This window comes from Pseudomassariella vexata, assembly GCF_002105095.1.
Source record: "Pseudomassariella vexata strain CBS 129021 chromosome Unknown BCR38scaffold_2, whole genome shotgun sequence".
Classification (NCBI taxonomy): domain Eukaryota; kingdom Fungi; phylum Ascomycota; class Sordariomycetes; order Amphisphaeriales; family Pseudomassariaceae; genus Pseudomassariella; species Pseudomassariella vexata.
The window spans coordinates 568,996-591,600 of record NW_024467957.1 but is presented as its reverse complement, the minus strand read 5'-3'; the positions used below and the strand labels follow the sequence as shown (position 1 = coordinate 591,600).

The 22,605-nt window shown below is 51.2% G+C and overlaps 13 protein-coding genes across 13 annotated transcripts; 7 read left to right on the top strand and 6 right to left on the bottom strand.

Moving 5' to 3' along the window:
- Positions 1–92: 92 nt before the first annotated feature.
- Positions 93–1,225, top strand: BCR38DRAFT_383845 (putative metallo-beta-lactamase domain protein; the record flags this gene model as incomplete). Its single annotated transcript, XM_040857447.1, has 2 exons — positions 93–367; positions 428–1,225. Exons 1-2 carry the CDS (start codon positions 206–208, stop codon positions 1,223–1,225), a joined length of 960 nt encoding a protein of 319 aa, XP_040719594.1. The 5' UTR covers positions 93–205.
- A 713-nt stretch (positions 1,226–1,938) lies between these two features.
- On the bottom strand, positions 1,939–2,554 carry BCR38DRAFT_333493 (uncharacterized protein; the record flags this gene model as incomplete). Its single annotated transcript, XM_040855233.1, has 2 exons — positions 1,939–2,393; positions 2,470–2,554. The coding sequence occupies 2 exons, from the start codon at positions 2,552–2,554 to the stop codon at positions 1,939–1,941; spliced, it is 540 nt and encodes a 179-aa protein (XP_040719593.1).
- A 184-nt stretch (positions 2,555–2,738) lies between these two features.
- On the top strand, positions 2,739–3,554 carry BCR38DRAFT_419683 (EthD domain-containing protein). The gene is made up of 3 exons (XM_040859335.1): positions 2,739–3,024; positions 3,122–3,318; positions 3,381–3,554. The coding sequence occupies exons 1-3, from the start codon at positions 2,833–2,835 to the stop codon at positions 3,448–3,450; spliced, it is 459 nt and encodes a 152-aa protein (XP_040719592.1). The 5' UTR covers positions 2,739–2,832; the 3' UTR covers positions 3,451–3,554.
- Positions 3,555–3,969: 415 nt separating this feature from the next.
- BCR38DRAFT_419681 (uncharacterized protein) lies at positions 3,970–5,481 on the bottom strand. The gene has a single exon (XM_040859334.1). It carries the CDS (start codon positions 5,414–5,416, stop codon positions 4,034–4,036), a length of 1,383 nt encoding a protein of 460 aa, XP_040719591.1. The 5' UTR covers positions 5,417–5,481; the 3' UTR covers positions 3,970–4,033.
- Positions 5,482–6,014: 533 nt separating this feature from the next.
- Positions 6,015–8,060, bottom strand: BCR38DRAFT_419680 (aflatoxin regulatory protein-domain-containing protein). Its single transcript, XM_040859333.1, has 3 exons — positions 7,806–8,060; positions 6,222–7,743; positions 6,015–6,168 (listed from the first exon to the last, which is right to left on the bottom strand). The coding sequence occupies exons 2-3, from the start codon at positions 7,567–7,569 to the stop codon at positions 6,020–6,022; spliced, it is 1,497 nt and encodes a 498-aa protein (XP_040719590.1). The 5' UTR covers positions 7,570–7,743; positions 7,806–8,060; the 3' UTR covers positions 6,015–6,019.
- A 171-nt stretch (positions 8,061–8,231) lies between these two features.
- On the top strand, positions 8,232–10,214 carry BCR38DRAFT_419679 (uncharacterized protein). Its single transcript, XM_040859332.1, has 3 exons — positions 8,232–8,703; positions 8,759–9,274; positions 9,339–10,214. Exons 1-3 carry the CDS (start codon positions 8,467–8,469, stop codon positions 9,897–9,899), a joined length of 1,314 nt encoding a protein of 437 aa, XP_040719589.1. The 5' UTR covers positions 8,232–8,466; the 3' UTR covers positions 9,900–10,214.
- Positions 10,215–10,848: 634 nt separating this feature from the next.
- On the top strand, positions 10,849–11,766 carry BCR38DRAFT_332017 (S-adenosyl-L-methionine-dependent methyltransferase; the record flags this gene model as incomplete). Its single annotated transcript, XM_040855109.1, has 1 exon — positions 10,849–11,766. One exon carries the CDS (start codon positions 10,849–10,851, stop codon positions 11,764–11,766), a length of 918 nt encoding a protein of 305 aa, XP_040719588.1.
- A 389-nt stretch (positions 11,767–12,155) lies between these two features.
- On the top strand, positions 12,156–13,316 carry BCR38DRAFT_419676 (putative NADPH-dependent FMN reductase). The gene has a single exon (XM_040859331.1). It carries the CDS (start codon positions 12,405–12,407, stop codon positions 13,056–13,058), a length of 654 nt encoding a protein of 217 aa, XP_040719587.1. The 5' UTR covers positions 12,156–12,404; the 3' UTR covers positions 13,059–13,316.
- A 396-nt stretch (positions 13,317–13,712) lies between these two features.
- On the top strand, positions 13,713–15,672 carry BCR38DRAFT_419675 (putative monooxygenase). The gene is made up of 2 exons (XM_040859330.1): positions 13,713–14,133; positions 14,207–15,672. The coding sequence occupies exons 1-2, from the start codon at positions 13,899–13,901 to the stop codon at positions 15,532–15,534; spliced, it is 1,563 nt and encodes a 520-aa protein (XP_040719586.1). The 5' UTR covers positions 13,713–13,898; the 3' UTR covers positions 15,535–15,672.
- Positions 15,673–15,714: 42 nt separating this feature from the next.
- Positions 15,715–16,974, bottom strand: BCR38DRAFT_419673 (NAD-dependent epimerase/dehydratase). The gene has a single exon (XM_040859329.1). It carries the CDS (start codon positions 16,834–16,836, stop codon positions 16,090–16,092), a length of 747 nt encoding a protein of 248 aa, XP_040719585.1. The 5' UTR covers positions 16,837–16,974; the 3' UTR covers positions 15,715–16,089.
- A 349-nt stretch (positions 16,975–17,323) lies between these two features.
- On the bottom strand, positions 17,324–17,833 carry BCR38DRAFT_333345 (uncharacterized protein; the record flags this gene model as incomplete). Its single annotated transcript, XM_040855219.1, has 2 exons — positions 17,324–17,563; positions 17,627–17,833. The coding sequence occupies 2 exons, from the start codon at positions 17,831–17,833 to the stop codon at positions 17,324–17,326; spliced, it is 447 nt and encodes a 148-aa protein (XP_040719584.1).
- Positions 17,834–19,230: 1,397 nt separating this feature from the next.
- Positions 19,231–20,194, bottom strand: BCR38DRAFT_334346 (putative versicolorin reductase; the record flags this gene model as incomplete). The annotated part of the gene is made up of 3 exons (XM_040855306.1): positions 19,231–19,365; positions 19,441–19,767; positions 19,862–20,194. 3 exons carry the CDS (start codon positions 20,192–20,194, stop codon positions 19,231–19,233), a joined length of 795 nt encoding a protein of 264 aa, XP_040719583.1.
- Positions 20,195–20,752: 558 nt separating this feature from the next.
- BCR38DRAFT_471103 (putative scytalone dehydratase) lies at positions 20,753–21,747 on the top strand. The gene is made up of 3 exons (XM_040862852.1): positions 20,753–20,967; positions 21,024–21,121; positions 21,187–21,747. Exons 1-3 carry the CDS (start codon positions 20,943–20,945, stop codon positions 21,535–21,537), a joined length of 474 nt encoding a protein of 157 aa, XP_040719582.1. The 5' UTR covers positions 20,753–20,942; the 3' UTR covers positions 21,538–21,747.
- Positions 21,748–22,605: the final 858 nt, after the last annotated feature.

The following is a 22,605-nucleotide window of genomic DNA, read 5'->3' as shown; positions in this document are numbered from 1 at the left end:
CCATTCTCGCTCGGTTGAAAGGTGTGGGTTGTGACATTACTAAGAAATCAGCTTTCTATGAGCTGGCATGCTACAAGCATGCAAACACTAAGGTTTTATTTTTCTTCTACCTGAGCCTATCATTTTGCGTTGCTCAACACTCCCTCTTTAGAAGAATCCTAACTTCCTGTCTATAACTCAACGTTGGAAGAGGCTCACTTACACGATGGCGCCTGGGCAAGGAGGATACCGCCAGATCAACAAGGCGCTCAATATTTGTGCCTTTGAAGATTATTTGGAAAGCCAGCAAACACGCTTGCCCAAGCTAGAGGATTTGGAACAACTCAGCCCACGAGTACTTCGCGTTCTTGGTCAGAATCCAGGAAAGGTACGTGCCGGAACCCCGACGGCTTTTGACTTTCAATTCACCTCATTTGTCTACATGCAGTTTACTCTCCAAGGAACAAACACCTACATCGTCGGCACGGGATCCAAACGTCTCATCATCGACACCGGCCAAGGCGTTCCCGACTGGGCTAACCTCATCTCCTCCACACTCAGCACCTGCGACGTTTCCCTTTCCCACGTCCTCCTGACACACTGGCACGGCGACCACACAGGCGGCGTCCCGGATCTGCTCCGCATGTACCCGGATCTTAATCTCTCTATATACAAGCACACCCCAAGCAAGACGCAACAACCCATCGCCGACGAGCAAATATTCCGCGTCGAGGGCGCCACCGTCCGCGCCGTGCACTCACCGGGCCACTCGCACGACCACATGTGCTTCATCCTCGAAGAAGAACAAGCCATGTTCACAGGGGACAACGTAATCGGCCACGGCACGGCGGCGGTGGAACACCTGAGCACCTGGATGGAGACGCTACGCAAGATGCAATCGCATGGCTGTGTGACGGGTTACCCGGCTCACGGAGTCGTCATCGCGGACCTGCGGGGTAAGATAGCGGGGGAGCTGGCGCAGAAGGTGAGAAGGGAGGGGCAGGTGTTGCAGGCGCTGGAGCAGACCAAGAAGGAGGAAAGGGTGGCGGGGGGACGGGGAAAGGGAAGCGTGACGGTTGGGGAGCTGGTGACGGCTATGCATGGGACTGGGGTGGATACGGGGGTTAGGGAGCTTGCGTTGGAACCGTTCATGGAGGAGGTGTTGAGGAAGCTGGCGGAGGATGGGAGGGTGGCGTTTGAGGTTAGGGGTGGGGTGAAGAAGTGGTTTGCTCTCCAGGGGGTTTGAGTGACATACCGGGTCTCTGCTTGAGACACTGGACCGAGATCGATATCAACCGCACTGAGGCTAGCTATGCGGGTTCTGTCTACTCTTGGCTTCATTCCGAGTTTATAGAATTATACTGTTTCTCGATACAAAATTTCTGTTATTCTACTCTTGTATCATGATGTATGAACCTGCTTATGAATTCTCTGTGCATTGATTGAATTGAACAAATAAGATTTTCACAAATAGTTCATGTACATTTGTCATGCATAGTGATAAAGAGGACATAATCTGACTGAAGAAGAACTGCTTAAAGAATCAATCATAGGCCAATAGTCATGTGTGTGCAGTAAGTATGCAAACGTGTAATACCATAGAGGAACACCAGCTGCTACCCAATCGAAACTGGAAACGGAAACGGAAACGGCATTGTCTTTCGAGTTGACTCATGCAGAATAGGAATTTCCTTGCATGACATGACCCGAGGGTAAATGCACCGAGCTGACAGGGGCCAGACTCCCACCTATTCGGCGCGCAGTCCGGCCCGAGCGGTGTCATCTGAGGATCGGGATATTGACTATAGAGAAAAAAAAACGGAAAAGTCTAGATGGCGTCCGAGCAGATGACAGACTATACCGAAAACCTGATATTGGTGTAAACGCCCAGGTTAAGCACTATGTGAGATTCTGATGGTTCCACTGGGAGTAGGGCTCCCTTGCATTAAACTAAAGTTCCTATCGGCCGAGTTCCTGCACAAGACCTGACAACCCCATAATGGCACCAATCAGAGGAAACACGGACCGGCCGATGTGCAGCCACGCCCATCGGACTACCAGCTCCTGTATGACACTCAATTCCGCCAATGATCCCGACCCCGATTCAGATTTCCGTGCAGATGCCTCCAGTCGGAAGAGTGTATTATTGGTGGGCACCATGACATACCACGTAAATGGCACCATGGCTATAGTCATTGCCCCCGCCACCGCGTACCGACGCCAATTCGCGCGACCCGAGGCACGCTTGCTTAGGGCAGTATACCCGTACAGCCCGCATGTGGCGACGGACAATGCGGGTAGGGCCAGATGGCCATAGTGGTAGAGTCGAGCCCAGTGGCGGAGTAGCTGCGCGGGCTCGTTATCGGTGTCGAGGAAAAGGGGGGTTACCATTGTGGAGAGGCTTGCCATTGCGCCTGGAGTGTGAAAGCCCGACATTTTAGTCATTTGGTCCGAAAATAAGCCCTTGGAGGCAGAGGATCTCATGCTTACCTGACAGGAAGGAGCCTGTGACCACGGCAGCAGCCTGCGGCCCTATCTTTGGGGCTCTGGAATCGGGTTGTGGGTGCGGCGCCATGTTTTGCGGGTGAGTTACGTCAAACGACTTTGGCTGCGACATCTCTGTTGCAACGTCGGCCATATGAACAGTTATAGTTCTCAAGGTCGGGGGTCGGTCGGATTTGCCAATGGAGGCACCCAGACCGACATATCCGGCCTTTTTACACGGGCTGGAACAAAAGAAATACCCTTGCAAGCTATGCCGCCTTTACGTTTTATTACTTTCGCACTTTGCTATGAAGTTTACACGTTTGCTCAACCTGAATCTGCATAGTCAGTGGGATCCACTTATCCAAAATGAGAACCCTCAACGAGCCCGAGGTGCTTGACTCATCTAGCTCAACAGATGGCAAGTATCTGTGTCTCACTATTTGCGGCTATCGCAAGCCTGGTATGAGCGAGGAAGAATACCGGCATCACATGGTTAACGTCTCAGCGCCCATGACCAAGGGACTCATGGTGAAGTATGGAGTCAAGAGATGGACCCAGGTAAGGTTGCTCTCTTTGTCATCAAAACTGGCCTGCAACCAATATCTCTCTTCGAAGTTCTCCGTACTTCGTCCTGGCTGACCGGACATCCCCCAAGGTTCACAACCAAACGGCCACGCGCGCCCTCATGGCCCAGCTGTACGACCCGCAGATGGCCAACGTGGCCGACTTCGACTGCTTCAGTCAGGTAGTTTTCAAGAACGTCGAGGACTACAAGCGCATGAAGGAGGACCCGTGGTATAAGGAGCACCTGATGGGCGATCATGAGAAGTTTGCTGATACCAAGAGAAGCACGTAAGTTTGTACCTCCTAGTTCAACAGTGAACACGAAGGACGCTTGTGTTTACTTCTGTCAGGATGACGATCGGGTGGATTGAGGAGTTCATTAGGGAGGGCGAGGTGGTTGACTGCTTTAAGGACAGTTGATTGTGGTGGTTTGGGGAATTTTGTTCCAAGCTTGGAAGGAATGGCGAGGTCTTGTTCGACGTTTCACTTCAGAGACTAGGAACAATGAACTATTAGAAACTTTTTATTTTCCTTCTCGCGTACACGAGTTGTGCATTCACCCAAACTATCCCCTCAACTTGCAAAATTGCCATGGAAGATGGGTATTGACCCGCTGTTGCACTGAATAACTATAGTCGCCACTATTTTCATGTGTATTATGCCCAGGTTTACCATATTCAGCTAACTGACGTCCGTACAAGGGCGAGTAGCCCCATTTAGTTGATAAATACTCGTATATAAGCACAAATTTAACACTGCTGGGTGACAAACATGTACCACCTGGTGATATCATACCATAGGTAGAGCAAGATAAATGTTTATTTTTTCATGCATTATGTCTCACATTACCCGGTGGGTGCACCTTTCTGTCTATAACGTTTGACAAGTCGTCCTTCGTTTTTATTCGTAAGATTTCAAGTACATCGCGGTACAAGCTGAGACTTTTCTTCATTACTACCTCGAATGAAAACTGTATTTCAATGTTACTAGTACTATAGGACATTCAAAATCCATTGACCGGCCCCTTACTGCGACCCAAAGGATCAGCCAAGTCAGGCCGCTTCCACCCCTCTTCAAACCCCGCAAAGAAGACCCATTTGATCTCCCAAGGCAAACCCTTTGTCGTATCCTGACACATTCTAGCCAACTTCAACCACATATCCCCCTTCATAGGGAAGAAGTCGCCCCACTCCCCATTCTCGTACGCCTTCCCCGTCTCCTCCCCATTCTTCAACGCCCTAATAAACTTCGCCGCATGTCCATCATCTGATTCCCGCACAACCTGATAAAACAACTCCTCCCACTCCATATCCTCATTCTCAGGACTAGCATACCCCGATATCCCATTATCGTCCAATGGTCCACATCCCGTGGCCACATACCATGCCAGATCCAACCTTGCCTTCCACTCCACCAACCTAACCCGGTCCGCCAGCGCTATCCACCCCTGCCGCGCAACCACAGTGCAGAAAATGCTACTGGTCACGCTATGCATGACGAAGAAGTCGATCTTGCGCTGTCGGCCCGCGACGTGCACCGATCCGGCGAGGTAGGCACATGTGCTGACCATCTCGGCCGTGCGGCGGTCGAGGTCCTTCTCAGTGAGCGGGATTCGGAACTGCGCTGCGAGATGGGCCATTTCATCTAACGCGCGCCCGACGACCCCGTCTTTCATTTTGTTTCCGAGGTCGGACCACCGCGGGGCGGTGCGGAGTTTGTCGTTGGTGCGGGCTTCGTGGGCAAGCTGGACCAGGGGCTTGGGTTTGAGGGACGGGCTCAGACCTGAATCCGAGGCAAGGCGCTCAGCTTTGAAAAACAAAGTCTCGATATTCATCCGATCATGGCTGGCAGCCTGAGCAAGCCCCTCGGCCACGATGGCGGGCTGGTCGAACTCGATGCCGAAGCCGAGGTGGATGATAGGATGGTACGCGCCTTCAAGGATTTGGGCCAACATGCGGTCCGCGAGTTTGGTGCGCGAGAAGAGATACTCCTGCACGACTTCCTTCCAGCCCTTGGAAGCCATCTCGCGCTTGAAGAAGGCGAGGAAGGTGTGATACTGGTGGATCTGCCCGATGCTGGCGTGGAGGACGTCTGGGTCTGACAGTTTCTCGAGGAGGACGGTGTCGATCTCGGGAATTTTGCGTTGGATGGGGACTAAGTCGTTGTACCGGTCTTGCAGCACATCGGGGGGAGCGCCCAGGGTGAGGCAGGTGAGAAGGCTGTGCACCATATGGTTGTGAAAGGCGGGATCCCGGAAGAAGATGTGGTACGCCTCGTGGTTCTTCTCCAGGAGGCCATTGCATTCTTCCAGGGCACCGGGGACAATATCACCGGCTTTGAAGACGCCGAGGTGGGAAGAGGAGAGTTGAATGGGTGGGAGAGCCATAATTGAGAATTGCTCATGATTTGTTCCCTTGGGTTGCTCGTGTGAGAATTCCACATGACACGATGGCATGGTGCGTATATATCTTATGTCCCTTAAACGATAGGCGGAAAATTGACATGTCCGAATATGTCCGCGGGTTATATTTACACCTCCGGGCCAGCCGCCCTCGGGGACCGAGGCGGCGTAATCATCAAATTTCTCCTACGCAGGTTCGATGCTCTCATCGTTGAGGTTAGTGGACGCATGGTTCATGAATTGAGAATGACCCTTTTATTTATTTTTTCATGGACAAAATCAGGCGAGCAGTCTATCCGAATTCATCGCGTATGAACATGTACCTACCATGAGGGGAGTGCGGCTGGGGATAAGCTACTGGGGCGAGTCCCGACTTCCATAGAAATTATCTAGTGCCACGTAAACTTGGGAGAAGAAAACGAGACATGCATTCACTATGTGCAAGAACTGTCTCTAAGTACATACCGAATTGTGCGCGTTCACAGCCCGTTTCTAAACTGACCTCAGCCTCTGTTTTATTTTTCTTGTGCGGTATACAAATCTACGAAACATCTGTGGAAATCTACTTGTCTACCTATATGTAGTCTGCTAGTTGTGTCGTAGCGTATTGATGATCTCAGATGACAGTGCGCTGAGGCACCTACGCAGGTCTACCTCTATTTGATCCAAGATAGTCCCAGAAAATGTGGTTGCTGCTCTCTCGCCATTCCAACCCAATGTAATTTGGCAGTAGCCCCCTGGGCAGGATTCTTCGAGCCCCCGGGGACCATTGCTCCGCCTACTCCGTCACCCCTCTTTGTAGCTCCCAGTCCGTGGGCTTTGAATATCGGCGATAGCTCGTTCACTAGCCGCTGCACGCGGTGTAATTCGCTCAAGATAAGCTGGGTGTCCTTGCGACCGAGATCCTGGTCGTCGGGGCCGTAACAGCTTGTGCTGGTGCTACTACTACCGCTACTGCCAAGTTGTATCATCTGCTGTTCTAGTGTGGAGGACGCTCTTCTGCTGGAGCCGTTTGACTTGTTGCCATCTCTATTCTCAAGAGCTTTTGGTTCCCTCGGCTGTGGCTCCATTCGTGCCGCCACTGCATAGCGCCCCAGAATCTTGAAGAGAATCATGGATAAGGTGGTCAACAAGTATCCATCCTCGGCGCACGAACATTGCAACATGTTGCTGACTGCCTGATTTATCTCCCTGTTCTCCTGGACGACAGTCTGAACAGACTGGTGACGACTGTTGCTACTGCCGTTGGGATTCACGAGGGACAGTTTCACGAAATCAGCCGGACTGTTTGATAGGTGGCAGGTTGATGGCTTGGTCGCGGCAGTTGAGGATAGGTTTTTCAGGAGATCCAAAGCTTGCATCAAACAGCAGCCGGCCGAGTCTGATGCGAGGCTCACACTAGTATCACTTTGCGTTAACAACGCTTGGCCGTTCGGAGAAGGCGACGAGGCCTTGGATGCATTTGGGCGGTCGGACGAGGATATTTCTGAGATGAGTTCGTGGTTGATGTCATCGGGTATGAGAAGCTTTGAAATGTCATTGCGCCCCTGATTGTAGTTGTGGCTATTGTATTCCAGTGTTTCGAGCTCAAGGACGTCAGTGGGTGAGGTGAAAAAGTCGTTGAACTCATTATTTAGCCCCGCGAGTGTAGGGGATAGGCAGGGCTCGGGGGGCATCCATAGGCCCGAGAAGACGTCCGAAGTGGCAGACGAGCACTCGGCTGCAGACACGTTGCCCGGTTGGGGAGTCGTTGCAATGAGGTTCGAAGGAGACATATAGTTATTGGTGCCGACCAATGTAGTATTTGTGTTGCTACTCAACCACGGCCCTTGTCCACTTAGAGCTGATTGTCTCAATAAATCGTTTGTGTCATAAGGTCCATTGTTGTTGCTCATATACTGGCTCTGACTGTTGTCTCGCTTGCGTCCTGGTCGTTTCGTGACAAAATACTCGCATGTGATGCCGCGAGATAGGCATCGCGAGCATGATGGTTTCTCCTTGGGACATTTGACTTTGGACAATGCACAGGCGTGACAACTATATCGTAGTTTCGACGTTGTCAAACTTCTGTTTCGTCGCGCAGGTGCTTGCGAGTGTGGCATATTGGGGAGTTGGGCATTGGGATGTGCGTCCGTCATATTCCATCGTACCTCCCAGGGAGCTGGAAGTGGATCGGGTGTTCAGATAAGTTAATCCACCATATGGGAATCAGATCGATGCTACTCCATACGAACGTTTTTAGCTTATAAGGCGTGCTTCGATCCCCCCCGCAACCTAAACCTTCCGGTATTGACCCCAGGACCTGTATCCTTCTGTTACATACCACTCAAGTCAACAAGTCAAGATCACGCCGTCTTCAGGAGCATAAACTCACCTTAATGATAAGAAACTTCCTTTCATAATTTGCATGAGGGGGGTGAGGAGGGCTTTACTAAGCCCCTTCGAAAATGTGATTGGAGAGGTTCTAGTCCTTCACACCCTCTCTTTCTTGCCAGGTGGAAATCTATAATTCTAAAGAAGCCGGTCTATTCGTCTTACCTACATGATATTGTATTAAAGCTGAAACAAAGCTTACTCCGAATACACACCTTCCTAATTGGTATACTGCATCGCTAAGGCGTGGGGCAAATGTGGGGTGTGAACTTGAGGGGGGGGGGGGGGGTTGTGGGTGTTGGTGGTTGGTGGTATCTGTGAAGATGCCTCTACACAACTGCTCGTTATTTCTATAGTTCCTGAAACACGGCGACGGAAACTCATCGTCGGAAACTCCTCGTCGGATTTAAAAGGCAGTGATGTTTAACGGCACTTGATTCAAATCCCCAGAGACACTGCCAAGGGGACAGGTAGGGGTTGAGGAACGGCCTGTATTAGTCACACCAAATAATCCTCATATTACGTGATATCGGTAATACTGTCTTAGGAAGACCGTATAAGCGTGCATTTAACATCCGGTCATCTCTACAGCATACATTACCTCAAAAAGACACGGGCTGATAATTACCCTCAATACTTGTACGTGGATTTGATTTGTTACCATGGATAACTTCACCCAGCTCGAAAGCCACAGCAACGAACTTGCGCGGGCTGTGAGGAGTCTTGCCAGCTACTGTCGAGGCGCTGATGTCCAGCAAAGTGTCGCTGACCAGTTACTGATCGACTCCGAAGCCCACAAAGAAGTGCATCGAGCGAAAAGAAGCATTTGCGCCAACGTTGCGAGGATCAAGACGTTAATGTGTGGGCCAACGGACTTCCTTGAACATCTGGCTAGTCAGGTTTGCAACTTATCCACAAAACCTCTACGGTTCGTTTTCGAGTTAATCCAGTCAGGTTGCAATCCTCGCTTGCCTGGGATGGCTAGGGGAGTTCCAGATTCTGGCCTGTATACCCCTGACCGGGAGCGTCCCCATCCAGGATGTAGCGGACCTGTCAAGTGTTCCCGAGCCGCAGCTATGCCGCATCATCCGACTGACAGCGACGGTGGGCTTCCTGGACGAGCCGCAGATGGGGCATGTAGCCCACACACCCTTGTCAGCTTCCTTTGTCGAGAATCCTTCATTCCTCGATGCGGGGATGTTTCTTGCTGAATTTGCTACCCCGGCAGCGCTGCAAATGGCGCCATCCACCCAGCGGTTCGGGGACTCATGCCGGCCCAATGAGAGCGCCTATAACCTGGCTTTCAACACAACGAAACCTTTCCACACGGCACGCAAGGAAAGGCCCAAGCTGAGTCGCCAGTGGTCTGCTTATCTACACTATGCCGGAGGACTGCATGCAGCTGACAACGTTGCCGACATTCTCACACAGCTCAATTGGTCCAACATCAGCAATGCGTGCATAGTCGAGGTAAAATCCTAATCTGTATCTATCACATTGCATCAACAGTTAGTGTACTGACTAAGAACGGCAGATGGGGGGCCACTCAACCTCGACGGCTGAAAATCTGGCGCGTCTGTATCCAACCCTTCACTTCGTCGTGCAGATGAGCGAATCTCCAACGCCCACGCCGGACGTCAGTGGCGGGGAGATGGACAGTTCTCGCATCACGGTGACCAATCGTGCCCCGGGCACCCGGCAGACAGCCACTAATGCAGCCGTCTACATCCTCCACCTTGCGTCATCCCCGGCTAGCGTCATCCTTGCCGAGCTGCGGATCCATCTTGGTATACTCCGTGCCAGCAGTGGCATCATGCTTATTTTTACGTCGCGGCTGCTCCCAGAACCCGGGTGCGTGTCCCTCCCGGGCGCCGATACTAGCGCGCGCGCGCGCGATCTCGCCCTGCTGCAGCTGGCCAATGAGGGCGAGATGGAGATGGTCGAGCTGCTCGACATGATCGACTCGGTCTGCGATAGCTCAGGAAAGCTGGTCGTAATCAACAAGTTGCGCTCACCCAGTAGCCTGGTGGCCGCTCTTGTCGTCAAGTACCAGGTGTGCGTCGCCGACCGCGGAGTGGAGCCGCGTCCGGTGTAGGCAAGCCAATCTGCCCGTGTGAACATGGCCGGGCAGTCGCTATCAGTTATCATAAAACACGAAATATGGTTCGGCCGCTGACGTTGGATCATGTCGGGCGAACATTCATTCCGCGTGAGATATTTGGAAGAACCACCGGAGTGTTGACTCGGATGGTCGGTCGCAGGTGGGCAGAGGACCCACTCGGACGGTCGACCGGGGATCCGCAGGGAGGCACCGCTCGGGAGAACCATTTGGAGGTTCATATGAGTCAGACAGCTACTATAGTACATTAATAACAAGGTGTTTATCGGTGGGTCGGAGCGTACACTGGAGTCAAATTATGGTGGTGACCGGTATTTTGTCCGGTGCTCATTTCAGTCTGTCGCAGTGCGAACTCCAGCCATTCGACTAGAAGTCACCCCTTGGTGGAAATTTATCAGCGTGTTTTACTACAGTTTATCGTCTATTAAGCTCCAAATTTTACTTGTTTTTCCTCAGCATTAGCCCGTCATCTTCTCCTTGGGTGTCATGAAAAGTCTGCTGGATGTAGCCTTCCTTGATGACCTCCATTGAGATACTCGGGTTCAATAGAAAAGCAATATGACAGCAGCTCGGTAGATTGACACAATCCGCCGATCTGAGATGCTTAGATTTCCCCGAAGAATACTATCGATGGAATTCGTGATTCTGGCCGGAGTCCGGACAACATTCCTCAATATACCATTCGTGACATCCGTCTATAGGTAGCTAGAGTGGGATAAATCGCATCGTTAAGCGCGCTTCATGATCCTTTGAGGAATAGTAAATAAGCAACTAACCTAAAGGCTTGACATAATCACTTTACGTACAGCCCAATATCAACAAGAATTAGAAACTCACACACACACACACACACAACCCTTTAATCCCTGGTTTCACTTTCATCACCACCTCCACTTTTCACTCTGGTACACCACTAGCACCCCCGATGGCCTCCAACAATAGATTGTTCGCTCAAGACCCCAAGTTCTGGAGCAACTACCTCAAAGGCCGCCCCCGGGCGCCAGACTCCTTCTTCGATCGCATTTTCGCCTACCACGCCGCTCAAGGCGGCCGCTTCAGCACCGCCCACGACATCGGCGCCGGCAACGGGCCCTACGCCCAGAAGCTCCGTGCGAAATTCTCCCATGTCATCATCTCGGATATCGTAGCTGCGAACGTCGAGCTTGCCCAAGGCCGTCTCGGCATTGACGGGTACAGCTACCGCGCCGCCAAGGTGGAAGAGGTGGACGATATACCTGAGGGAAGCGTAGACATGGTGTTCGCCACCAATGTGATGCACTTCCCCGATCAAGAGGCAGCAATGGGGGCTGTTGCCAAGCAGTTACGTTCCGGGGGGACTTTTGCCTGTGGTGCGTTTGGGCCAGCGAGATTTCACAATGAGAAGTTGCAGGATTTGTGGGAGCGTATTAGCCATCAGGGGGGCCGTGTGCTACTGAAGAAGGCAGAACGGCCGGCGGAGACGGCGAGGATCATGGCGAGGACCCAGGATAGTTACAACGTGGCGCCGCTTGATTCGGGGCTGTTCTTGCCTGGGGCGAGGAGGGTGCACTTGAACATGGGGAAGGGGGGCATCATTGGGATTTTGCCGCCGGAGGAAGCGTACAGGAATACGGAGCCGGATTACACTGGACCGGAGGACGTGGAGGTCTTTGAGGATGAGGAGGGGTGGGGCTTTGAAATGGATCTGGATGGCGTTAAAGAGCACATTGGGTCTTTTCCATTTGTTGCGGAGAATACTGCAGCCTTTACCGAGATGTTTCGCGAATTGGAGGACCTGCTCAGAGACGGGAAACTAGTTCGAGGCTATTGGCCTGCAAAAGTCATCTTGGCAACACGGCGTTGAAGCATTGGGATTATGAAGCAGGACTTATTGAGCACAATTTATTGAGTACTCAAGTTTGCATAAACACCTAGTAACTGTGGGATTGAGCGCCACGGTTATGCTCTAGGCCAAAGGCGTAGCGGCAAGTGTAGCCTAGTGGGATCAGACCTTCCCCATAGGACTTCTGGCTACCAATGGGGTACAAAAAAGTAGCAACGCAGTACAACGTAGATACACCAATGAAGCGAGGATCTACACAGAATCATCAATAGAGGACTGGATCCCTCAGTAACGACGAAATCGAGTCGGGGTAATCGGCATTTTCGGCAATTTTAGGGTCCGATTGTTGGAGGCTATTAATAATAAAGCAATATGCTTGCTTGTCATTGAGAAGAGCATCACAAAAATCTCCGATTGATTGGCTTCTTCGCTTGTGGTCCGCAAATAATACAGCATGCAAACGTACAAGTACTAGAGCACAGAACCATTGTTGTAAATACTTTTTTATGCGATGGATTGTCTTTCTGACCTAACCGCATTCACACCAGGCTTGAATTAGATACTAGTATTCGACCAGCAAGCCTATCAGACCATATTCCAGCCCACCTGCCACTTACACCTACCCATAAGCCCACCCCACCTCCACCCCTGAGAACACAATGGCAGAGAGCAAGACATTCAAGATCGGCATCATCATCGGCAGCACGCGCGTCGTCCGCGTAGGCCCACAAGTTGCCAAATTCATCCTTGACACGGTCCAAACCGGCGGCCCCTCCGAATCATCCTCCGCCGATACCACCCTCAAATCCCGCACCACCGTCGACATAATCGACATCAAAGACTTCAACCTGCCCATCTTCGACGAGCCGGGCATCCCCAACCGCATCAAGTCCCCCGAGGCCTACCAGCACGAACACACGCGTGTCTGGGGGAGGCACATCGCGTCGTACGACGCCTTCGTCTTCCTCTCGGCTCAGAGAAACTGGGGGATCCCCGCGGAGCTCAAGAACGCTATCGATTACCTGTTTCATGAGTGGAAGGGGAAGCCGGCTATGATCATCACCTTTGGAGGGCATGGGGGCTTGCAGTGCGCCGAGCAGCTAAGGACCGTGATTGGGGCCATTGGCATGCGCGTTGTGGAGAGGATGGTGAATATGAAGTTCCCGTCGTTTGAATACTTGGATAAGGGGTTTAAGGGGGAGGACCTGGGGCTCGATGTGAGAAATGATGAGGGGCCTTGGGCGGAACATAGGGAAGCGATTGCGGAGGTGTTTTGGGATGAGATGGTTAGTAAGATGCTGGTGGTGGTTTGAAGGAGTTCAGTAACAACGAATGGAGACGTGCTTGCGTTATATTACTCTACGATTGCTGGCGAGTAACGTGCGCTAATATAGTGGGTGCTTCGTTGGTTTATGCAGAATTAACCGTTTCATTATTTGAATTGATCAAATGATACTGCCTTCGACATGTCTCAGAACAACGAAGTCCCACCGGTAAACTCAATAACTTCAGAGATATTAATGACTATGTCAATTTGGCTGGCGATCCAAGGTCGCATCACTACAACAAAATTATTGTTCTCAAATTTCATGACGCATAAGCTGTCCACTTTGGAACACGTCTACAATATTTCTCAATGTAGAATCGGGCGCTTAGGCTAGATTGCCGCTAGCTACGGCCGATAAATCGTGTATAAATCGGACTTAGCATGACATAATGGACCGAACCCCCGTAGACGAGCGATTGGCTTGGGGGTTTTCGATACCCGACGTCTCATCAGCAGCCACAAGCGATCGTCAGTAATATGGGTTGATATAATGTAGCTGACGTTTCGGGGTATTGCTACGGGGCGGGGGAAGGAGCTAGATCGCGTTTCCGAATTTCCGGGACCCCATATCCTACCAGAACCAAGCACATCAAGGTTATCGTACCAGAGTCAAATGGATTTCCCTACTACACATGGGTTACATGGGATTTGCTTCTTTCACTGGGTGTATCGGTATAAGAGATAACACGCTTCAAGTCTGAACACTAGGTTGTGTCGAAAAATGCTTTAAGGATTGATACAGGCATAATTACATGCTCGTAACCATCACCCTATTCCTTCCTTACTGCTTTAAGCCTCTGTTCAAGATTTCTATCGAGTTTCCAATATGGGAAGTATATCTCAGCATCAGTTCTTCGCCGCAGGCGACAAACATGAATTCGACCCTGAAAACTGGACGTTTAGCAGCCCAGATGACCTCCCGCAACGCCACCCAGAAACGCACGTCAACGTGCTGATCGTGGGTGCTGGCTTCAGCGGGCTGTTGTTAGCCCTGGAGTGCTGGAGAAAGGGGCTTAACGTGGTGGGGATCCTCGAGCGAAATCAAGGCCCCAATTACAGCGGTTCGTCTATTCCTTTTTTCACCCTCACATAAATACAAACCACAAAATAGTTTCTCATAATATCATCCCAAAGGAGACCTCATCATCATCCAGCCCTCAGCTACATCCATTATCCGTCACTGGCCCGCCATGCGGCGCGAGCTGGAGCAAGACTTCGTCGACGCACCCACGTACTACCTTCGCCACAACGGCGAGCTCATCTACGGGCCCTCTGACCCCAGCTACAACGATCCGGAACACCTGGCCGAGCGGGAGGGTCTTCCGCCCGTGGGTCCAGTGCAGATCCGCAAGAAGTTCTACCGGATGCTGCTGAGGCAGGTGGCCAAGCTGGGTCTCAAAGTCGACTATGGCCAGCGTGTAGACCGTTACTTTGAAGACGAGCCGGCTGGCCTGGGCGGCGTGGTGGTTGCCGATGGCTCGGTCCGCGTAGCACACCTCGTCGTCGCTGCTGATGCCTTCAAGTCGCGCTCCGAGCTCCTCGTGGCGGGCGAGCATATGCCTACAAAGTCGAGCGGCATGTCAGTCTTCCGGACTGCGTTCCCGGGGGAGCTTGCCTTTCGGGACGAAACGGTGCGAAAGCGCTGGTGTCGTGGCCCCGGTGATAGTGCAGTCACGACCAACGAGTTCTGGTTGGCGCCAGGGATGCATATCGGCCTGTTCGTGTCGCCGGAGCTGGTGGCTTTCGGGCTGACTCCTCGTGATGAGTTCCTAGTTGAGGGCACTGAAAAGCCGCGCGAGTCATGGGACCCGGATGTCGACCCGGTCGATGTGGTGAAGGTACTTCGGAAGGTGCCTGGCTGGGACCCGGCCATCGAGGCACTTGTGCGCACTGCGCCCCGGGGAGCCGTCATCCACTGGCCGCTGCTGTGGCGGAATTTGCGGCGCGAGTGGACGTCCAAGGGGGGGCGGGTCGTGCAACTCGGCGATGCGGCGCATTCCACTGTTCCGGCATCAGTCAGCGGTGGGACCCTGGCCATCGAGGATGCAATTACTCTGGCTTCCTGCCTGCAGTTGTCAACTGGTGGCGGTGCCGGGGCGGCCGGTGCGCCGCTCGGGGCCAAAATTTACAATTTGCTGCGGTACCAGCGCGTGAGCTGCACCCAGAAGATGGCCTTTGTCAACTCGCAGCTGCTGAACGCCACGTCGGACTGGGATGCCATCAAGAAAGACCCCAAGAAGGTCCGCCTTCGCTTTCCCAAGTGGGTCTTCCGCCATGATCCCGAGGCCTATGTGTATGAGAAGTATGGTCAGGCCTTTGCTCATCTGGTGGCGGGTGCCGAGTTCGACAATACCAATTATCCTCCGGGCCATAAATTTGTGCCCTGGACCATTGAGGAGGTTCACCAGGATATTGCCGACGGCAAGAGGGTAGAGCATTTGCTGGATGGCGATTGGTCGTAGGGAGATAGACGCTTCACCGGTTCTACTATCTAAACTAGACACAACTTTTATAATTGCAATCATTTCCACCGTGAGAAGTTTTGTATCTACGTGCAACACTTCATCTTGTTGAAAAACATCCTCTAATACAAATGCAATTTGGGGGAACTGGCAAGACGAGTATGCGTCATTGCAAAACACATGAATGTTAACAGCTAGGGGCAACAGTTACTTACTGGCTCCAAAGTATATCGTATTGTGCTCTGTTCTGCTGTTTTTTTCCCCACTTGATGATGGCTGGATTGAACGAAGGATCTTCTGGGGGGGCAAGCCTCTCAACCACATATGGCTACTGACAATAAAACCAGCTTCAACAAGCGATATATCTAGTTTAACCAGATCTCATGCATTCAGAATATCCTTCTATTGGCTTCCAACATCAAATCGAGCTTCAACTCAAAATAGGGATTGCATGATCAAACAGACTATAGAACCCATCTGCCCTTGATCTCGATCAGAACACTCAACGGGGCCCAGTGGATGGCAAATACGGATGCAACCCCGGGAAAAAGTGCCTCAACAGCCCATCAAAATACACAATGGCGTCCCCGCCGGGAACTTCGCCTTCCCATTCGTGTTTACCACCCCGACATTCCGTCCATCGTACTTCCCATCTTCATCATCCACCGCCTCCGCCATGGCAGCCGCCAAATCCAGATACGAAAGCGGGCTCTCCTCCTCAGTCAGACTCAACGCATAGCCCCTTTGCACATCGACCGAGAGCGCGCCAGGCTTGATGTAGATGGTCGTCAGCCAGTCCTCTTGGGACCGAAGCAGCTTTTCCGTTTCGCGCAGATCAGCGTATACGTTGGACGCAGAGCGGAGGAGCATCTGCCGCAGGAGGTAGGGCGTTTTGCGAGAGAGCTGGTCGTCAATGGTGGCCGAGGATAGGAGAACGAGTTTGGGCATTTTGGGAGTTGGGACACCTGTGTACTCTTTCTCCTGCTTGAGGCTCTCGAGGGCGCGGATCACGCTCATGGCCGTTTCTTGGCTGACGCTACAACCGGGGGTGTTGTCATTTGTCGAGATGACTAGGAAGATGGCGTGGCAATTACGGATGCACGTGGTGAGGAGGGGTACGTCTTGGATGCCGCCTTCAAAGATATCGACTTGGGAGCTGGATGAGATTTCGGGGACGAGGCGGAGGAGTTTGGACTTGCTACGGCAGTAGGCGTGGATTCGGGCGGCTGGGCGCTGGATTAGAGTGCGGATGAGTGCCGTGCCGCAGTTGCCGGTGGAACCTAAGACTGCGTACGTGGCCATGTTGTTGGGTGCTGCCGGTTTGATTGTGCGAGTCCACAGTTAAGAACACGGCATCAAGCAGAATATGGTTTACTTAAGACTATGAGGAACACTTTGTCAGGACAGAACCCTATGTGAGATGAGAAATATAATGTGGTTGCATGACGGGTCGGTTACATTTTCCGCCGAGTCTCGTGGTAGACCGGTGGTTGGCATTCAAGCCGAGGATACTACAACCCGATTGTCACCTTATTAAGTGCCGGGCTCGGATATTGCCTGCCACCGCGATCCGTCTGTGATACAAATGTGACGGTTTCACTGCTGATGGTATATGATTGGATTGCTGCATGTGTTCCTGTGACATCCACCAATCTTGAAGAGGGCGCTGCTTCCTTAAGATACACACAATGCAGTGTTCCATGTATGGAAGTGGGTCAATATTATTTACGAATCAGTCAACTGTGTATGGTGCAGACGACAATTGAGGATCTGTTCAAGTATTATTTATTCACTCTGAAGCCCTTTGTTCGCTCAGATATTTCTGGAACTTCGGGAAAAACTCCTGATAGAATGCTGTATCCACCATCTCTTCCATTCTATTAATCTGCTTTCCATCCTCTGTGAATGTCACAAAGACTGCGTACTCGTTGGTGCACTTAAATTCTCCGAAGGGCGTATCTGCCCTCGTCGTCGCATAGATGACAGCCTTGCTTTTTGCAGCATCGTGGATAACTTGGTAGACCTCGAGCTGATAACTCAAAGAATAAGCTCTCCGCGCGGAATTATGTCCAGAAAAAAAGGACCTGCTTACCTCAAAATTGGTCAGAACCTCTATGAGCTTAGGCAGAATGACTTTGACTTCTGCTCGAGAACGGGGTGGAACGCCCAGTGAGAAAGGCAGCATTCTTTGTTCACAGTCGTCAGACCAGACTGCCATCATGTCTTCAGGTGTCCACTTCTTCCATCCTGCGATGAACTTTTCAAGCGTGGCTGCTTGGATTTGGGCTGTTGCAGCCATGTTGAGACTCGGGGATTGCAGAGAAGAGTATGTTTGCCCAGTAGCCAACTCAAAACATCTGATTGATCATCAAGACCTTCGAGGTAAATAGCGACGAAGCCACCCACTCTCATGGGAGACAAGCCGACAACCTGACGCTACCGGTAATGAAGGACTTCAAGGTAATTGGTTTACATGCCATATTCGGGCGAACTGGGTCCTCCAGACTGCATTGCGGGATAAACACACTGCTGGTCTGGAATTCGCTTCAGATTCTTGTGTTATCGGAAGATTGTAATGCATGTGATATGGTGAAAACCCCGACGTTAGGTCGGAGATTGGCAATAGTTCCATTTCATGTTCGGCCGACAACAAAGATCGAGGTGTCTCGAAGGCGAAAGGCTCATTTCGTGTTAGCCTTTCAATCCTGCATGTAAACCACAGGTGATATGCACTGGGGTAAGCTTAATAATCTGGTGATGTAAGCCCACGTCAGCTCTAGAACCTAAAGCCTCTGTCTGCTTAAAGATCCTCCCGCTGCATAGACAATTCTCCCATCCCGCGACCGTAAGAGCGTTAAAGCTTCTGAGCCGTGGCAAGTAGTGAGCATTTTGCAAGCCACGGCGAAGTAAGCTAGGCAATAGTCCAGCATGTGCACGTGTATTTGGTCAACGGTATATAGGCAATCGGGTCAGCATAAGTAAAATCCCGAGTCGAACGGACTAATTACATAACAAAAACTTGAGCACCGTAAGACGAACCCGGTGAGAACATTTCTAGTTGGACATCCCATTCGACACAATCTGCCCAAATGCAACAGTGTCTCGCCCAGATGAGGACCATAAAAGTACGTATCCAGAATAGCGGTCGCCATTTCTACATTCCCACCTCTGAACAACCGTCGAATATTGAAAACCACTTTCCTGGCCTTTGCCAAGGAACAGTTGCAAAGAAGAGCTTTCCTCGACCTTAAGTTGGGAAAGAACATTACACAATGAGGATTTACCCCAGCGAAGTCGAGGCAACAATAAATATGAGGGACTGTTTTGGCGGTTCGAAAGCTAAGGCACATATGAGGGAACAGAGGGCTCGATCTACATGTGTTATACTATAATGGAAACATGAATTACAGTAGCGAGAAGCTTCTACAACCTGACCAGCCTCTTCAAAGATTAAGATTCGTGGATTATATTCAATGATGACTGACTTGCAGTTAACCACGTGCTTGATGGCGACTTGGAAATGGAATGGACTGGGAAGAAATGTTGGAATGAAAAATAATATTAAAGCATTTCCACCAGCCTCGCCAAGCTGCACCTCGGTATCTATGCCGTTATATGCCGTCGTTATAATCATCATCCGAGAAAAGCTCAGCTTCACATACATGCCGGTTTAACTACCAAGGCCAAACCAACAATTTATGCTGCTCCGCCATCAACGGTCAGAATCTTCCCGTTCATCCATTGAGCCTCTTTGCTAGCCAAGAAGCACACGACCCGCGCAATATCAAGCGGGTAGCCATTCCGGACCAAAGGCGATGCATGCGCTGCCATCTATCATGCCATATCAGCACGGGCTTCTTTCAGCCGCCAAAATATGCCATGCAAAGAAGCATCACCTAAACTCACCTGCTGCCGCTCCTCGGCGGAATATTTCTCACCATTAGGGATGTAATGTTGCGACACATCGTGGAACATATCGGTAACCGTACCCCCCGGCGCCACAGCATTGACCGTGATCTTCTTATGTCCGCAATCCTTCGCAAAGACGCGAACAAATGAGTCGATGGCGCCCTTAGACCCCGAGTATAGCGCGTGCTTGGGCACGCTAAAGTCCTTGGCCGTGTTGGACGACATGAGGATGATACGCCCGTCCTCGTTGAGGTGGCGGTACGCCTCGCGCGCCACGAAGAACTGCCCCCGCGTGTTCAGGCTGAAGACACGGTCGAATTCTTCCTGTATTAAGTGATGGATGTTGTTAGGATATAGGGATCGTCGGGTTGATCCTCCCTTGTTTGATTTGAGCGAGAATGAAGAAAGAAACACGTACCTCGGTCACGTCACCCAAGTGTCCAAAACTGACGACGCCCGAGTTGCTGCATACGATGTCGAGTCCGCCGAAGTGGGCGATGGCGTCGTCCATTAGTTTAGTGGTCTGGGGCACTTGGCGGATGTCGGCTTTGAAGGCCACCGCGTCAGATCCCAGGCTTTTGATCTCGACGACCACTTTCTCGGCTGACTCGACCGAGTTTGCGTAGTTGACGACGACTTTTGCACCTAGGCGACCCAATTCAATGGCCATGGAGGCGCCAATGCCGCGGCCAGAGCCAGTGACGAGGGCCACTTTGCCGTCGAGGCGGTAGGGGATGTAAGGGGTCATCATGTTAGAGTGTGTGGGAACAGAAGGGGGCATGCTGTGCAATGAGCAGTATTCTTCTACAAAAAAGAATGAGACAAATTGTTCATGATATGCGCTTTCTTTCCATCGTTACTACAGCGAACCAAGCAAGGAACGGAGTATTAGGACAGTCAGCCGAGTTTCCCGCGATCCGGGCTCCACTCCGGGCGCCGTTCGGGAACCGACAAGAGTCCTATAGTGGGGCTGTCGGCCACCGCTGAGATGTATTCGGGTTTTACTCGGCACGTTTCTGCGAGCACGGAGATGGTCTTTGACGGAAGTTACATTCCGATATTTGAGGAGAAATGAGCTTTAGCATATGCACTCCGGTGCAGGTCCACATTTCGGTGACAGCAATACTATGGTCTGACTGGCGGGTCTGGGTTCCTCTTTCCGCAATAGGAACTTTGTAGTAGAATCCGTCTGATTCCAGACAGTATGGTTGGGACTATTAGCCCCTTGAGCACCTAGTTGTGGATCACACTGTGCTTGGTCTGCTCGACCGATGTACCTGCAGCGGGATTTGGGATTCGCTCAGGGAATGCGAGAATTTGTCGATGCAACAGTTGCTGGTGGTGAACCCTGTAAGCACGCACTTCACTTAAATAGCATATAGACCGCAGGGGCACTTGGATGTTTCTTCTTTATGCCAGTCACCATGAAGATTAGAGGGTGTCCATTCCCTGCTTGTCCACCTCACGCTTCTTCCGTTTCAATCCTATAAAATCTCAGCATGACTAAACAACCCGCCTATGAGGGTCAGTCCAACCCCCTTCTCTTGTTCACGAACCCAGGTATTGAAATTGAAACACAGATGTCTTAGGCTGCCAAGCCGCTCTCTATGAATGGGCCGAGAGCTACGACACGAAAGACTGGGAACGGCTTTCGAAATGCATCGCGCCCATTCTCCGGGTCAGTGTCTTGCTATTCTCTGCAATCTAGGTGTATCAAATTCTAACGAGGCCTATCTACCCTAGATCGATTACCGCGCCTTCCTCAACAAGCTCTGGGAATCCATGTTCGCTGAGCAATTCCTAGGCATGGCCTCCGACGTTAAATTCCTCGGAAATCCACGCATAAAGACGCAGCATTTCGTCGGTGCAACCAAATGGGTCCAGACCAGCGAGGATGAAATCACTGGCTATCATCAGATGCGCGTGGCGCACCAAAAATACGCAGATGATGCGCTGACAGAAATCGCGGTGAAGGGACATGCTCATGGCAAGGGGACTATCTGGTATCGCAGGGTTGATGGCGTGTGGAAGTTTGCTGGGATTGAGCCCGATATTCGGTGGTCGGAATACAACCATGATAAGATATTCGTTTAGCGTAGTCAAGTCTCGTTTCACATTAGGAAGAACTGGCCGTGGGGAGGGAGGAAGGAATTTGAACAGAGCGAATTGATGTGATATCATAGACTGCCGCCAAATTTAAATGTGCTGTTAGGTGTCGGTGTCTGCTGGTCAAGAGTGCACGCTTGCCAGCTCTTTGCAGCTCTTTCATGCTCAACGGCTGATTATCTTAAACTTGCTCTGGTGGAAGCAGCCAAGAGGCACACTTTTCTGTATTTAAGGCCCTTATGGCCAATTTCACTCCCTTGGACTTGGAGAGATCAGACACATTCAATCCTATGCTTTGTTGTAGCTTGCAATAAGTCCGATACATAGCCCCAAGGATATCTCAATCACCCAAATTACAGTGGAGATGGATTGCTGCTAGGAATGGGAAGCAGAAATACGCGTTGGCTGCACTATCCGTGTAATATCGCTTGGATGCACTTGAAGGCTTAACAGAGAGAATAAAAGGCATGTTTCATACATTTTAGAGCACTTAAATGCAGTCAAGGTTATGGTTAGGGGGTTTGCTGAACTCGTTGATCATATCTCAACATATGAGCGATATTGATACGCCAGATATTTTATCCAACTTATTGCAAGCTATAACAAAGTAAGAATTGAATAGTCTGTGTCTCGCAAGCTAAAAGAGTGCAGGTAGCCATAAGGGCCTTGAGTTCAGAAGAATGTACCTCTTGGCTGCACATTTTAAGATTGATTTATCACAGTGGCTGATACACCAGAGGATTTGATGCTAGGGTCCAATGTCCCGTCAACTGGCTGTTGTAGCCGGAAGCGGAAAAACAGCCATCGGAGGGCAAAGGCTGATGCGGTCCGAATACCCAATTAGGGGCCTCATAGTTGGGGCCAAGCCTCGAGGCAACTCAACTACTTCAAGCTGGTTGCCAAGGGTTGACATCAACTAGCCAACCCAACCCGCCAATTCTCCAGATTTTGTTCGCCAAGTCATATCAATTTGAAGACTTGGTTGGTGACTTGGTTGCCAAGTAGTTGCCAAGGCTAAGGGCTCACTATTTTTAGTAATTTGCATGTGCTAGAGGC